Source organism: Gopherus evgoodei, chromosome 3 (assembly GCF_007399415.2).
Source record: "Gopherus evgoodei ecotype Sinaloan lineage chromosome 3, rGopEvg1_v1.p, whole genome shotgun sequence".
Classification (NCBI taxonomy): Eukaryota; Metazoa; Chordata; order Testudines; family Testudinidae; genus Gopherus; species Gopherus evgoodei.
Window position 1 is genome coordinate 50873240 of NC_044324.1, and position 14723 is coordinate 50887962.

Below are 14723 nucleotides of genomic sequence, written 5' to 3' on the forward strand. Positions count from 1 at the left end.
GTCTTAAAGTACCTATCTAAGATATTTTCATGGCCCTGATCACTGTAGTACCTGAACACTTCACAGTCTCTAATACATTTAGCTCATAGCACCTCAGTGAGGTACAGAAGTACTATTACCCTATTTTACTATGCAGAGACTAGGTGGGTGAGGTAATATCTTTTTTTGGATATTACCTCACCCACCTTGTCTCTCTAATATTCTGAGACAACACGGCTACAACAACACTGCATAATGTGTCACAAAGAGATTAAATGACCTGCCCAGGGGGGCACTTGGGTGAATTCCAGCCTGCCCTCCGAGAGTCATCCGGTTATCTCTAGTCTGTACATTCTTTGGCCAATCAAGACTGAAGTTGTAATTGTTAGGCTGGCACTTCCCTGATTCATTCTTTATCTAAATCAATTCATCCTTTATCTAAATCAAGCATCCATTCACATATATCCTCTATTTTAACATATATTTATCACTTATTACTTTACTATTTCTTAACTTTTAGCAACTCTTAGGATGTTGCAAATCTACTAAAACTTTAACATACATAGCAAACAAATTAAAAGCTACTAAACTGCATTCTGTTTGGAAGACAATTACAGTTGTTTTTGAGAACAGACTTTCTGTCTTAGGATGTGTTAACACAATTAGCAGTTTGGCCTTGCAAGATTCTCACAGAGAGGGAGAGACACAGAAATAGAAAAGGCAAGAGGCCTAAGCTGTGGGGAATTCAACTGAATTCAATCTTACTCCTTGTCTCTCTTGGCCTCAGACTTGTTATACACATCAATTTATGGTTCTACATACACTTCATGGTTCTAATACAGGAATTCCCCAATATGGTCCAACATAAAAATGCTAGATGTATAAATAAAAAGATGGGTGAACTAGACTGCCTCATTTTAAATGAGGATATTGGTATAATAGGCATCTTTTGGGAACTTATAGATTCATAGACTCGAGGACTGGAAGGGACCTCGAGAGGTCATCGAGTCCAGTCCCCTGTCCCCATGGCAGGACCAAATACTGTCTAAACAATCCTTAATAGACATTTATCTAACCTACTCTTAAATATCTCCAGAGATGGAGATTCCATAACTTCCCTAGGCAATCTATTCCAGTGTTTAACTACCCTGACAGTTAGGAACTTTTACCTAATGTCCAACCTAAATCTCCCTTGCTGCAGTTTAAGCCCATTGCTTCTTGTTCTATCCCTAGAGGCTAAGGTGAACAAGTTTTCTCCCTCCTCCTGATGACACCCTTTTAGATACCTGAAAACTGCTATCATGTCCCCTCTCAGTCTTCTCTTTTCCAAACTAAACAAACCCAATTCCTTCAGCCTTCCTTCATAGGTCATGTTCTCAAGACCTTTAATCATTCTTGTTGCTCTTCTCTGGACCCTCTCCAATTTCTCCACATCTTTCTTGAATTGCGGTGCCCAGAACTGGACACAATACTCCAGTTGAGGCCTAACCAGTGCAGAATAAAGAGGAAGAATGACTTCTCATGTCTTGTTTACAACACACCTGTTAATGAATCCCAGAATCACGTTTGCTTTTTTTGCAACAGTATCACACTGTTGACTCATATTAAGCTTGTGGTCCACTATGACCCCTAGATATCTTTCTGCCATACTCCTTCCTAGACAGTCTCTTCCCATTCTGTATGTGTGAAACTGATTGTTCCTTCCTAAGTGGAGCACTTTGCATTTATCTTTATTGAACTTCATCCTGTTTACCTCAGACCATTTCTCCAATTTGTTCAGATCATTTTGAATTTTAACCCTGTCCTCCAAAGCAGTTGCAATCCCTCCCAGTTTGGTATCGTCCGCAAACTTAATAAGCGTACTTTCTATGCCAACATCTAAATCGTTGATGAAGATATTGAACAGAACCGGTCCCAAAACAGACCCCTGCGGAACCCCACTTGTTATACCTTTCCAGCAGGATTGGGAGCCATTAATAACTACTTTCTGAGTACGGTTATCCAGCCAGTTATGCACCCACCTTATAGTAGCCCCATCTAAATTGTACTTTCCTAGTTTATTTATAAGAATATCATGCGAGACCGTATCAAATGCATTACTAAAGTCTAGGTATATCACATCCACCGCTTCTCCCTTATCCACAAGGCTCGTTATCCTATCAAAGAATGCTATCAGATTGGTTTGACACTATTTGTTCTTTACAAATCCATGCTGGCTATTCCCTATCACCTTACCACCTTCCAAGTGTTTGCAGATGATTTCTTTAATTACTTGCTCCGTTATCTTCCCTGTCACAGAAGTTAAACTAACTGGTCTATAGTTTTCTGGGTTGTTTTTATTTCCCTTTTTATAGATGGGCACTATATTTGCCCCCTTCCAGTCTTCTGGAATCTCCCCCATCTCCCATGATTTCCCAAAGATAATAGCTAGAGGCTCAGATACCTCCTCTATTAACTCCTTGAGTATTCTAGCATGCATTTCATCGGGCCTTGGTGACTTGCAGGCATCTAACTTTTCTAAGTGATTTTTTACTTGCTCTTTTTTTATTTTATCTTCTAAACCTACCCTCTTCCAATAAGCATTCACTATATTGGACATTCCTTCAGACTTCTCAGTGAAGACCGAAACAAAGAAGTCATTAAGCATCTCTGCCATTTCCAAGTCTCCTGTTACTGTTTCCCCCTCCTCACTGAGCAGTGGGCCTACTCTGTCCTTGGTCTTCCTCTTGCTTCTAATGTATTGATAAAAAGTCTTCTTGTTTCCCTTTATTCTCATAGCTAGTTTGAGCTCATTTTGTGCCTTTGCCTTTCTAATCTTGCCTCTGCATTCCTATGTTATTTGCCTATATTCATCCTTTGTAATCTGACCTAGTTTCCATTTTTTATATGACACCTTTTTATTTTGTAGGTCACGTAAGATCTCGTGGTTAAGCCAAGGTGGTCTTTTGCCCCATTTTCTATCTTTCCTAACCATCGGAATAGCTTGCTTTTGGGCCCTTAATAGCGTCCCTTTGAAAAACTGCCAACTCTCCTCAGTTGTTTTTCCCCTCAGTCTTGATTCCCAAGGGACCTTACCTATCAGCTCTCTTGGTGGAATGAGGAGAAAAAGTGGGACACAGTAATACCAAGGTAAAAATATATCAGAAGGACAGAACAGGTTGTGCTGGTGGTGGAGTGGCCCTATATGTGAAAGAAAGCATAGATTCAAATGAAGTGAAAATCTTAAATGAGCCAAACTATACCACAGTATCTCTGTGGATAGTAATTCTATGTTTGAATAATAAGAATATAGCAATAGGGATATACTATGGACCACATGACCAGGATGGTAATAGTGACTGTGAAATGCTCAGGGAGATTAGAGAGGCTTTAAAAATTAAATAATAATAATAATAATTAATAATCAATAGGGGATTTAAACTATCCCCATATTGACTGGGTACATGTCACCTCAAGATGAGATGCAGAGATAAACTTTCTCAACACCTTAAATGACTACTCCTGGAACCCACTAGAGGAGAGGCAATTCTTGATTTAGTCCTCTGTGGAACACTGAATCTAGTCCAAGAGGTACCTTGAACCTCTTGGTAATAGTGATGATAACATAATTAAATTTAACATCCCTGTGGCAATGAAGCCACCAAAGAAACCCAGCATTGTAGCATTTAATTTCAGAAAGGGAAACTCCATAAAAATAAGAAGGCTAGTTAAACATATATTAAAGGGTACAGTGCCAAAAGTGAAATTCCTGCAAGCTGCATGGAAACTTTTAAAAGACACCGTAATAGACGCACAACATAAATGTATACTTCAAGTTAAAAAGCATAGTGAGAGAACCAAAAATAGTGCCACCATGGCTAAACAATAATGTAAAAGAAATAGTGAGAGGCAAAAATGCATCCTGTAAAAGGTACAAGTTTATCATATTGAGGAAAATAGAAAGGAGCATTAAATCTGGCAAATGAAGTGTAAAAATATAATTAGGAAGGACAAATTTTTTTTTCAAGAACAGCTAGCCAAAGACTCAAAAAGTAATAGTAAAACATTCGTTATGTACATCAGAAGCAGGAAGCCTGCAAAACAACCACAGGGGCCACTGGACAATAGAGATGCTAAAGGAGCACTCAAGGACAATAAGGCCATTGTGGAGAAACTAAATGAATTCTTTGCATCAGTCTTCACAGCTGAGGATGTGAGGAGATTCCTAAACCTGAGCCATTCTTTTTCAGTGACAAATGTGAGGAACTGTCCCAGATTGGGTTATCATTAGATGAGGTTTTGGAACAAATTGATAAACTAAACAGTAATAAATCACCAGGACCAGATGGTATTCACCCCAGAGCTGTGAAGGAACTCAAATGTGAAATTGCAGAATTACTAACTGTAGTCTGTAACCTATCATTTAAATCAGCTTCTGTACCAAATGACTGGAGGATAGCTAATGTGATACCATTTTTAAAAAAAGGCTCCAGAAGTAATCCTGGTGATTACAGCCCAGTAAGCCAGACTTGTACTGGGCAAAGTGCTTGAAACTATAATAAAGAACAGAATTATCAGACAAAGAAATAATATAATTTTGGGGGGAAGAGTCAACACGGTTTCTGTAAAGGGAAATCATGTCTCACCAATCTACTAGAATTCTTTGAGAGGAGTAAACAAGCATGTAGACAAGGGGGGGTCCAGTGGATAGTTCAAAAACCAGTAGGAGACCACTTCAATATCCCTGGACATTCAATTACAGACTTAAAAGTGGCCATTCTTCAATGAAAAAGGACAACAAAAATTATTAGGGGCATAGAACTGTTTCCATATGATGAGAGATTAATAAGACTGGTACTTTTCAGCTTGCAAAAGAGATGACTAAAGGAGGATATGATATAAGTCTATAAAATCATGACTGGTGTGGAGAAAGTAAATAAGAAATGGTATTTACTCCTTCTTATAACACAAAAAGTAGAGGTAATCAAATGAAAATAATAGATAGCAGGTTTAAAGGGAACAAAAGGAAGTATTTCTTCACACAATGGACAGTCAACCTGTGGAACGCTGTGCCAGAAGATGTTGTGAAGGCCATGACTGTAACAGGGTTCAAAAAGGAACTAGATAAATTCATGGAGGATAGGTTCATCAATGGCTATGAACTCGGATGGGTGGGATGATGTCCCTAGCCTCTGTTTGCAAAAAGATGGGAATGGGTGACAGGGGATAGATCACTTGATGATTAACTGTTCTGTTCTTTCCCGCTGGGACACCTTGTTGGGGGGGGGCCAGGCCCCGAATAATTAATAATAAGACACGGGGTTAAAAGTTTATATTCTCAGGCCTGCCATTGCCCTCGAAGTACTTCTTAGATTAATCAATATGTTTCTTTAAAGCTAGCAAGAGTACATGCAATCATTTATCATTTTCTTTTGTTCTTTTGTTTATGGTATTAAATGCAATCGAGCAAAGGGGGGGCTTTGTAGAGTGGGTAAAGGATATAGTTTAATTAAAGGATCCGGTACTCAATGAATTGTAAATGATGAATTATGGTACCTGTAAGCATCTGTGTAAACAAGTGGGGTATATAAGCTGGGAAAAAGGATAGTAATGTGTGCATGATCTGAGATTCTATATCTCCTTGCACCTTATTTGACTCAAATAAAGATATTTGCTTCTCCACTCCGGTGTGGTCATTGGGAATACGCACACCGGGCAAACGAACCCCCAACTGTTGCACCCCCCTGCAACAGCTTTGGCGAGCCAGGCAGGAGGTCAAGGCTAAAAATTAGCCTTGCCCGGACCCTCTCCGGTGGCCGACGGACTGAGACAGTCACTGATGCCCAGCGCGCACCGGTGCTTTCACCGGGGGCCTCAGCGAAGTCTGGTACGGTCGACCCCGGGAGGCACAACGGTGCAACGCCCCAGAAGGTGGAGAAGCTTTGGTCCTGAGCGACGGTGAGGAACCGGTCTCGGGGATAAGGTAGGATAAAAGTTAAAAGGTTTAATCTGTCACCTGTTAAGACCTGGGGACGCCCAGGGTCTCCCAGTAAGGAATGGGACAGGGACAGTCACGGGATAAGGCAGCGTGCACGCCTCTAGAATGTGTTCTGGTTAACTGGAAAATCTTTGGAACGGATCCGCTAACTAAGAGTAAACTAAAAAGGTATTGTACAATAGACTGGCCTCAATATCAGCTGGAGGACCAGGAACGGTGGCCACCGGAGGGTTCGATTAATTATAATACGATCCTCCAACTTCTTTTATTTTGTCAACGAACTAATAAATGGAATGAGCATATGTATGGTCAGATATTTATGTCATTATGGAATAGAACGGATATTTTGAAGCAGTGTAATTTGATTCCAACAGGTTTAGGAAAGAGTTGTGAAAACGTTCTAAACTCCACTGTAATAGCAGGAGCGGGGTCCCATTCGGCCACAGCACCCCCACCGTATGGTGACAAAGTCCCCACAGCCCCACCAATTGAGCCCTCTACAGGTTTGTACCCTTTAATTACTGAAACGCGAATCACTCGCAATGCTACGGGTACTCAGGAGGCAACTACTATGCAGGTGTATTCTCATGTTCCTTTTAACCCTGTGGATTTAGCGGCTTTTAAAGCACAGGCAGGGGAATTCTCTACCAACCCCTCTCGATTCATTTCAGTTTTTGAAGGTTGTCTGGTTAGTCATAAACCTGACTGGGATGACTGCCAGGTACTTCTGCGAACACTCCTTTCTGAAGTAGAGCGGAACCAAGTTTTAGCTAAGGCACGGGCAGAGGCAGAAAGAAGACATGAACAGGATCCAGCTACCTATAAGGAGGCAAAAGATCAGGTCCCTTTTACTGACCCCCAGTGGAACCCTAATAAGCCTGAAGGTATGGGTCCTTTAACTAATTACAAAGAACTGTTGTTGTTTGGCTTACGTCACTCCGCAGTTCGCCATAACAACTGGGCAAAGCCTTATGAGATAGTACAGGAGCCAAAGGAGAGTCCGGTAGCCTTCCTACAGCGTATCCGGGACGCAATTAGACAGCATACAACAGCCAACCCTGAGAGTCCGGAGATTGAGGCAGTCATAAAGGGTATTTTCACCAGTCGGGCTGCCCCAGATATTAAAAGAAAATTACAAAAGAAGGAAGATCTCATGGGAATGACTATGGCTCAGATCCTGGAAACAGCTAACAAGGCTTACAGTCTTCGGGATGTAGAGAAGGAGAAGAGGCAGGTAAAAATGATGGTCACGGCAGTGCAGGCTGGCCGAGGGCGGCCCCCTGTGGGTGGAAGGGGCCGTGGATATAGAGGTCGAGGTCGAGGGCGCCCTGGTTTCCAAGAAAGACGGCTGGGTCGAGAGCAGTGTGCACTCTGCCGGCAGGAAGGACATTGGAAAAATGAGTGTCCAAACCGGGAATGTATCCCCCAGATGACAGCAGGGACTCTGACAGATTAGGGGGGTCAGGGGAAACGGATAATCCTACCCCCGGAGCCCCGAGTAAAGATGAGGGTAGGAAGCACTGAACTGGACTTTTTGGTAGATTCAGGAGCAGCCCGAACTGCTGTAAACCAGCCCCTCCCCTTGCCCATAGAGAGCTCTCTGGTGGTAACCGGGGCAGTTGGAAGAGCAGCTTCGTGCTCAGTTTATGCCCCTGCTGAATGTGCTCTGGGGGAAAAGACTATTACACACCGGCTTGTTTATCTCCCTAACTGTCCCACTCCGTTGCTGGGACGGGACCTCCTATGTAGGTTAGGGGCTACGCTGCACTTCTCTCAAGATGAAATTGTTCTCACTCTACCCCCTGAAAATGCCTGGGTTATGATTTTGGAACCTGAATCTGAATCTACAATTACCTGCGCCCCAGAATGGGAGGAATGGGAAGGCCAGGTGTACCCTTTGGTTTGGGCCTCAGGGACCCCAGGAAAAGCCGCTCATTTAAGCCCCATAACGGTGCAGCTCTTGCCAGGAAAGGGGCCAATTCGGATTAAGCAGTACCCCATCAAGAAGGAGGCCAGGGAGGAACTACAGAAAATCATAGATAAATTCCTGGAGTGCGGGATATTACGGGAGTGTCACTCGGCTTGGAATACCCCTATCTTACCAGTCCAGAAACCTGATGGCAGTTATCGGTTGGTGCAGGATTTAAGAGCCGTCAACGAGCGGGTTAAGACTTTACACCCCCTGGTGCCCAACCCATATACCCTGCTAGCCTCTGTGGGGGGACAGTATTCATATTTCTCAGTTCTTGATTTAAAGGATGCCTTTTTCACGATCCCGGTGGACACACTGTCCCAGGAAATTTTCTCCTTCGAATGGGAAGATGCAAACAGGAATAAAAGGCAATTGTGTTGGACAGTGCTGGCGCAAGGATTTAAGAACTCCCCCACTCTTTTCGGTCAAGCTTTATCCCGGGACTTGGAAAGATGGGAAAATGAGAACAAAGTCCTTCTCCTACAGTACGTTGATGATTTATTAATCGCAGCAGTGGGACTAGAAGTATGTCTCCAGGCAACCGTAAGTCTTTTAAACTTTCTCGGGCTGCTGGGGTATCGCGTGTCAAGAAATAAAGCTCAAATTGCCCTCCCCGAAGTACGTTACCTAGGTTTCCAGATCAGACAGGGGGAGCGTCAGCTTTCAAGGGGGAGGCTTGAAGCTATTTGTCAAGTTTCTACTCCCCGGAATCGCAAGCAGCTCAGAGCATTCCTGGGAATGGCAGGATTTTGCCGCATATGGATTCCAGATTTTGGACTGATAGCTAAGCCACTGTATGAATGTGTTAAAGGGACCGATCAGGAACCATTTTACTGGACAGCAGAGGCAAATAATGCCTTTACCTTAATAAAAAGAAAATTGATGGAAGCCCCAGCCCTGGGTCTGCCCGATCTCTCTAAGCCCTTTCAATTGTATGTACATGAAAGAAAAGGGGTGGCCCTGGGACTACTTACAGTTATTGGGCTCTTGGAAACGCCCAGTGGCTTATTTCTCCAAACAATTGGATCAGGTTGCTAAGGGGTGGCCGGCATGCCTACGGGCAATTGCAGCTACAGCTCTGGTATTAGAGGAAGCAGAAAAACTGACTTTGGGGGGAGCTGTTCAAGTATACACTCCACATATGGTCCAAGCCTTACTGGACACAAAGGGGGGTCTCTGGCTCACCCAAGCCTGGGTAGCCCGGTATCAAGCTAAGCTCTTAGAGAACCCCGAAGTTACCCTGCAGGCTTGCCCTTCCCTTAACCCAGCCACCTTGCTGCCAGAAACAGAGGGCCAAGAGCATGACTGCTTGGAAGTTATAGATGCCCAGTATTCCAGCCGTCAGGATTTAAAAGATCAACCTCTTCCTAACGCAGACTATGAGTGGTACACGGATGGCAGTAGCACTGTTGTAAATGGACTTAGAAGGGCGGGCTATGCCGTGGTGTCTCTCCATGAAACTGTGGAGGCAAAAAGCCTGCCCCCCGGGACTTCAGCCCAGCTAGCCGAAATAGTGGCTTTAACTCGTGCGCTTGAATTGTCAAAAGGGAAAAGGGTTAATATCTTCACAGACTCTAAATATGCTTTTGGTGTACTACATGCCCACGCAGGTTTATGGAAACAAAGGGGATTATTGACGGCTCAAGGCTCCCCAGTCAAGCACGGGTTACAAATTCTTCAGCTTTTGGAGGCCGTACAACTCCCCTTAGAGGTCGCAGTGATGCACTGCAGGGCACACCAGAAGGAGAACCACAGTGTTAACCGAGGCAATGCCAGGGCGGATAGAGAAGCCAAGCAAGTTGCCACTTTAGAACCGGGACTAGCCGAGAGTGTCCAGTTTCATGCCTTGATTCCATCGCTAGGGGACCTCCCTACCCCACAGTATACGAGTGAGGAGTTAGAATGGGCTGAATCTCTTGGGCTCCAGAAGGAAAACGGATGGCTCCATTCCACAGAGGGAAAGGTCCTGTTACCAAGGTGTATGATGCGACCAGTATTACAAAAGCTACACCAGACCTCTCATGCAGGCAGGGAAGCTTTAACCCAGCTTACACAAAAGTATTTCATCACCTCAGGACTTCGGCCCCTAGCGTCCCAGATATCAGCAGAGTGCCTTACTTGCCAGAAAAATAATCCTCGACCAGGGAATCCAGTTATACCAGCTACCCTAGAACCCACTCCGGGCCCCGGACTAGTGTGGCAAATTGATTTCACTGAACTCCCTCGATCCCAGGGGTATAGGTACCTCCTTGTTCTGGTGGATCGCTTCAGTGGGTGGCCTGAAGCTTCTCCTTGCCGAAATAACACCGCTAAGACTGTGGCTCTTAAACTTGTTAAAGAAATTTTTCCTAGATTTGGCCTGCCTCGATGGATGGAGTCTGACCAGGAAACACACTTTACCTCAAAAATTGTCCAGAATGTCTCGGATATCCTCCAGCTCAACTGGAAACTTCACACTCTTTGGAGGCCACAGGCCAGTGGCGTGGTAAAACGCACTAATCAGACATTCAAAAGGCACCTAGCCAAAATATGTCAAGAAGCGTCTTTAAAGTGGCCCGATGCCCTACCTTTGGTTTTACTCCGCATTAGGGCTCTTCCTAAGGGTAGAACCGGTTTAAGTCCCTTCGAGATTATGTTTGGAAGGGCATGGCCTATGAATGGTACCCCGATCCTACTAGGGGAATGGGAGGTCGGGAGTGGATATTGGTCCCAATATATGTGTTCTCTGTCTGTTGTTCTATGTTCTCTTCACAGGTATGTGAGGGATTCTCAGCCACTCCCCTTGGACGCACCTGTTCATTCCCTACAGCCTGGTAACTTCGTCCTCGTCCGGACCTGGAAGAACAAACCCCTCCAGAAGAAGTGAAAAGGACCCTATCTTGTCTTATTGGTTTCCCACACGGTGGCGAAAGTAGAGGGACACAAGAGCTGGATTCACTACTCCCGATTGAAAGCTGTACCTCCACCGCAAAATCCAAACCCCGAGCAGTGGACGGTCCAGCCTACTGGGACCGAAACATCGGAAGATTTGGGACTCAAGTTATTGTTTAAACGCAAATCACTCTAATTTAGTCATGTTTTTAATATTTGTATGGGTGTTTACTGTTTCTGGACAATTGGCCCCTTTATCTTTCCGCTCCCCAGAAAATAAATGGTGGGCTCTTTTAGCTGCCACAGCCTCTAATTCTTCCCACTTTTGTGTAGGAAGCGGTTACACTTTAGGGTCTGTATTTACTACTTGTTTTGTAGGAGTAGCTATGCCCTTGCAAGATATTCACAATTATACTAAACTTGCTGCTTATAACATTAAGTTGAAGGCCCAGCAGCTGTCTGATTTTGGCTCTATTTCACATCCTAAACCCTATACAAGCCAGAATCGCCTTCAAATTCGGCTAATGGCCATATCCTCAAATGTTACTTCCTGTTTTACTGTGGTGGGTGCTCAAAAGGCTGCTATTAACTTAACAAATCATGAGATAAATTGTTCTGTTGCTCCTACCTCAACTTCCTATCTTTATTCACATTTATACCTCCCCCGTGGGTGGTTTTTGCTCTGCGGACTAACTGCATTCACTTATGTTCCAGCTAATAGTTCGGGAGGCCCTTGTTCTCTTGGACGATTAACCATGGGGGTTGTCTCTGGTCATGCTCTAGTTCTAAAGACACCGGGGCCTACCCGAGTCCAAAGAGCTCGGCGTGGCCTGCCTCTGGACGAAACCTGTGATTCTAAGGTAAACCTGGTGTCTAAATCTCAGGCTATAGCCCTCGATACTTCATTGGTCGGAGTCCCAGGCCTGGCCTTAGATGCAGAGCTCCAGCTTGCAAAAGTGGCCTGTGCCCTTGCCAAGTCCATCAATCTAACTTCCACTTTAATCTCTGACTTGGCCTCGAAGCTCACAGGGGTCCGAGAAGGGGTACTCCAAAATCGAGCTGCAATAGATTACCTCCTCTTAAGGCATAATCATGGGTGTAAGGAATTTAAGGGTCTCTGTTGCTTTAACCTTTCTGATCACAGCCAAAGTATTGAAAATAGACTAGCTAAGTTGCATGACCTTGTCACTCATATAACGCAAAATAGTGACAATGAGTGGTGGGGTTCTTGGGGTTTTGGTAATTGGTTTGAGTGGCTTAAAAGCATTTTTACCTCCCTGCTAGTAGTAATAGTAATCGGTTTGCTCTTTTGCTGTGGTCTGCAGTTAGGAGTGCCTTGTTGTAAAAGTTGTCTGTCTGTCCTCCGTCAGCCAACAAAAAGGTACCCCCTTAGGGCAGTCTCGCTACCAACATCGGGTGGCCTACCCTTCAACCTTGTTTTAAGTAATGAATATGAGAAAACTCAACGAAAGGCCTTTGAGTATTCTCAAAGGGGGGGATTGTTGGGGGGGGGGCCAGGCCCCGAATAATTAATAATAAGACACGGGGTTAAAAGTTTATATTCTCAGGCCTGCCATTGCCCTCGAAGTACTTCTTAGATTAATCAATATGTTTCTTTAAAGCTAGCAAGAGTACATGCAATCATTTATCATTTTTTTTTGTTCTTTTGTTTATGGTATTAAATGCAATCGAGCAAAGGGGGGGCTTTGTAGAGTGGGTAAAGGATATAGTTTAATTAAAGGATCCGGTACTCAATGAATTGTAAATGATGAATTATGGTACCTGTAAGCATCTGTGTAAACAAGTGGGGTATATAAGCTGGGAAAAAGAATAGTAATGTGTGCATGATCTGAGATTCTATATCTCCTTGCACCTTATTTGACTCAAATAAAGATATTTGCTTCTCCACTCCGGTGTGGTCATTGGGAATACGCACACCGGGCAAACAAACCCCCAACTGTTGCACCCCCCTGCAACAACCTGGCACTGGCCACTGTCAGAAGACAGGATGCTGGGCTAGATGGACCTTTGGTCTGACCAAGTATGGCTGTTCTTATATTCTTATGTTCAAAGAAACTTTAACCGATATAGAGGCTCATATGTTTTCGGGCTGTTTTGCCTGAATAAGGTCTTTGTGCTGTTCATCTCAGAAAATAGATGAGTGAAGAAGTTTTATGTTAAAAACCTCTTCACCTGTAGGGCAATTATTCCAGGCTAGTCAATCAATAGTCACCAAACGTTCAAAGCCTGCTATGTGAAAATCACTGGTAAATCATTTCCCATCCATACTGATCACAATTTGCAAATTTTTTAGGCCAAAGAATGAACAATTATGGAATGTAAACAATCTTTTCACCCACTCAGATCAGGCCTGAGGTACACTGTTATGTAAGATGGGGATGCTTGTATTCCTGATACCTATTCTGTGACAGAGGCTTCAATTTCAAAGGCTGTTAAAAGGGCAGCTTTGAAGCAGAGTCAGTTCATACAGCTTTCTTTTTAAAAAATAAAAATAAAAAGGAGAAAAACTGGCAAATAGTGTTTAGGATAATTTACTTATAATTTACTGTTCTGTGAAGTTCAACAGCTGGCCCACATAAAGCATTCCTCTTCCCCATGGGCAGAGAAATAACCACAGAAAGTTGTTCAATCAAAAAAGGTCATTCTCACCTTCTAGGTACATGTTTGGCTAAACTGGTGGTGGCTCTAAATGAAACCTTTTTATCAGCCTTCAGATATTTTGCAATTTGTTAAATGTAGTTTATTTCAAATGGCTGCATTTTAATTTTAATAAAGTTTGAAATATTTCCTATGATTGTTCCTATGCCTGCAGCACTGATCTTAAAAATAGGAATAGGATAGGAATAATTTTATATTAATTGATTATGCATACTGAATAATATATGAATAGAATAAATTACAATTTCCACATCATGTGTTCATGCACACACTCACATATATTACATATACACTTGCACATACATTCCATAGGCATATGGAACATTCTATTTGTTGGCATTAACCATTTTTCTTCCCTGTTCTATATAAAAGTTAGAAATTCAAAGAGTTTTCATTCATCAGTTTCAAATGACACTCCAATGGGATGTCGCAGCAGAATCAGGAACTGATGAGGCAGAGGTCAGTGAGTGAATTCCAGCTCTTTCCTCTATCCTTCACGAGACCTAGAGCAGTAGCAGCAAGAGAGCTCAGAAGGGGGCATTAGGCCTTCAGCATCCCATCATCACCACCATCCATGAGGTTAATGGGGCACAGGTACCATGTATAGCTAGGGCTCTGAGCATGAAAAGGCTTTAGATCCCTGAGAGGAAAGTAAGATGAGGGAAGTATCCATGGCTGGCAGGACTAAGGACAATAAGGAGTTTATATTAGGAACAAAAGAAATCCTAGGAATCGTATAGGCCCATTACTAGATGGAGATGGTGAAATTGTTAATAACCATGCAGAAGGGTTCAATACATATTTCTGTTCTGTATTTGGAAAGCAGCAGCATGATTCACTTATGTCACACAAGGATGATAACGTACATTCCAGTCCTATAACAGGATGGTCTGCCCTGCTTAAGGGGTAGTGTGGTTTGGGGACAGTAAACCCTATTCCATGCAGATCCAGTCCTAGGCATTAGCAGACTAAGCAATTGCTAGGGGCCCCAAGCAGCTCAGTGCCCCCCCTATTAATTATTAGTATGCGTTGGGGTGGTGTATTCCTGCTTAGGCCCCCAATGGACTTGCACTGGCACTGATTCCATGTCATGTCCCTTTAAGGAAATAGGTGTTTACGGGAGCAGCAGATAAACTGGAGAGGAGGGACAAGGGTTAATCAGGGAACTACTAGCTAACTCTGGAATGAGAAGAGTTTCTGTGGAGTTGGTCTGGATAAAGATAGGTTGGGGAAGTTGCATGAGTT

General features: G+C 43.5%; 1 protein-coding gene across 1 annotated transcript; it reads left to right on the forward strand.

The window, feature by feature from the left end:
- The first annotated feature begins 6145 nt into the window (after window positions 1-6145).
- LOC115649367 lies at window positions 6146-10745 on the forward strand. Its single transcript, XM_030558315.1, has 2 exons — window positions 6146-7190; window positions 10683-10745. The coding sequence occupies exons 1-2, from the start codon at window positions 6258-6260 to the stop codon at window positions 10743-10745; spliced, it is 996 nt and encodes a 331-aa protein (XP_030414175.1). The 5' UTR covers window positions 6146-6257.
- The last annotated feature ends 3978 nt before the right edge of the window (window positions 10746-14723 follow it).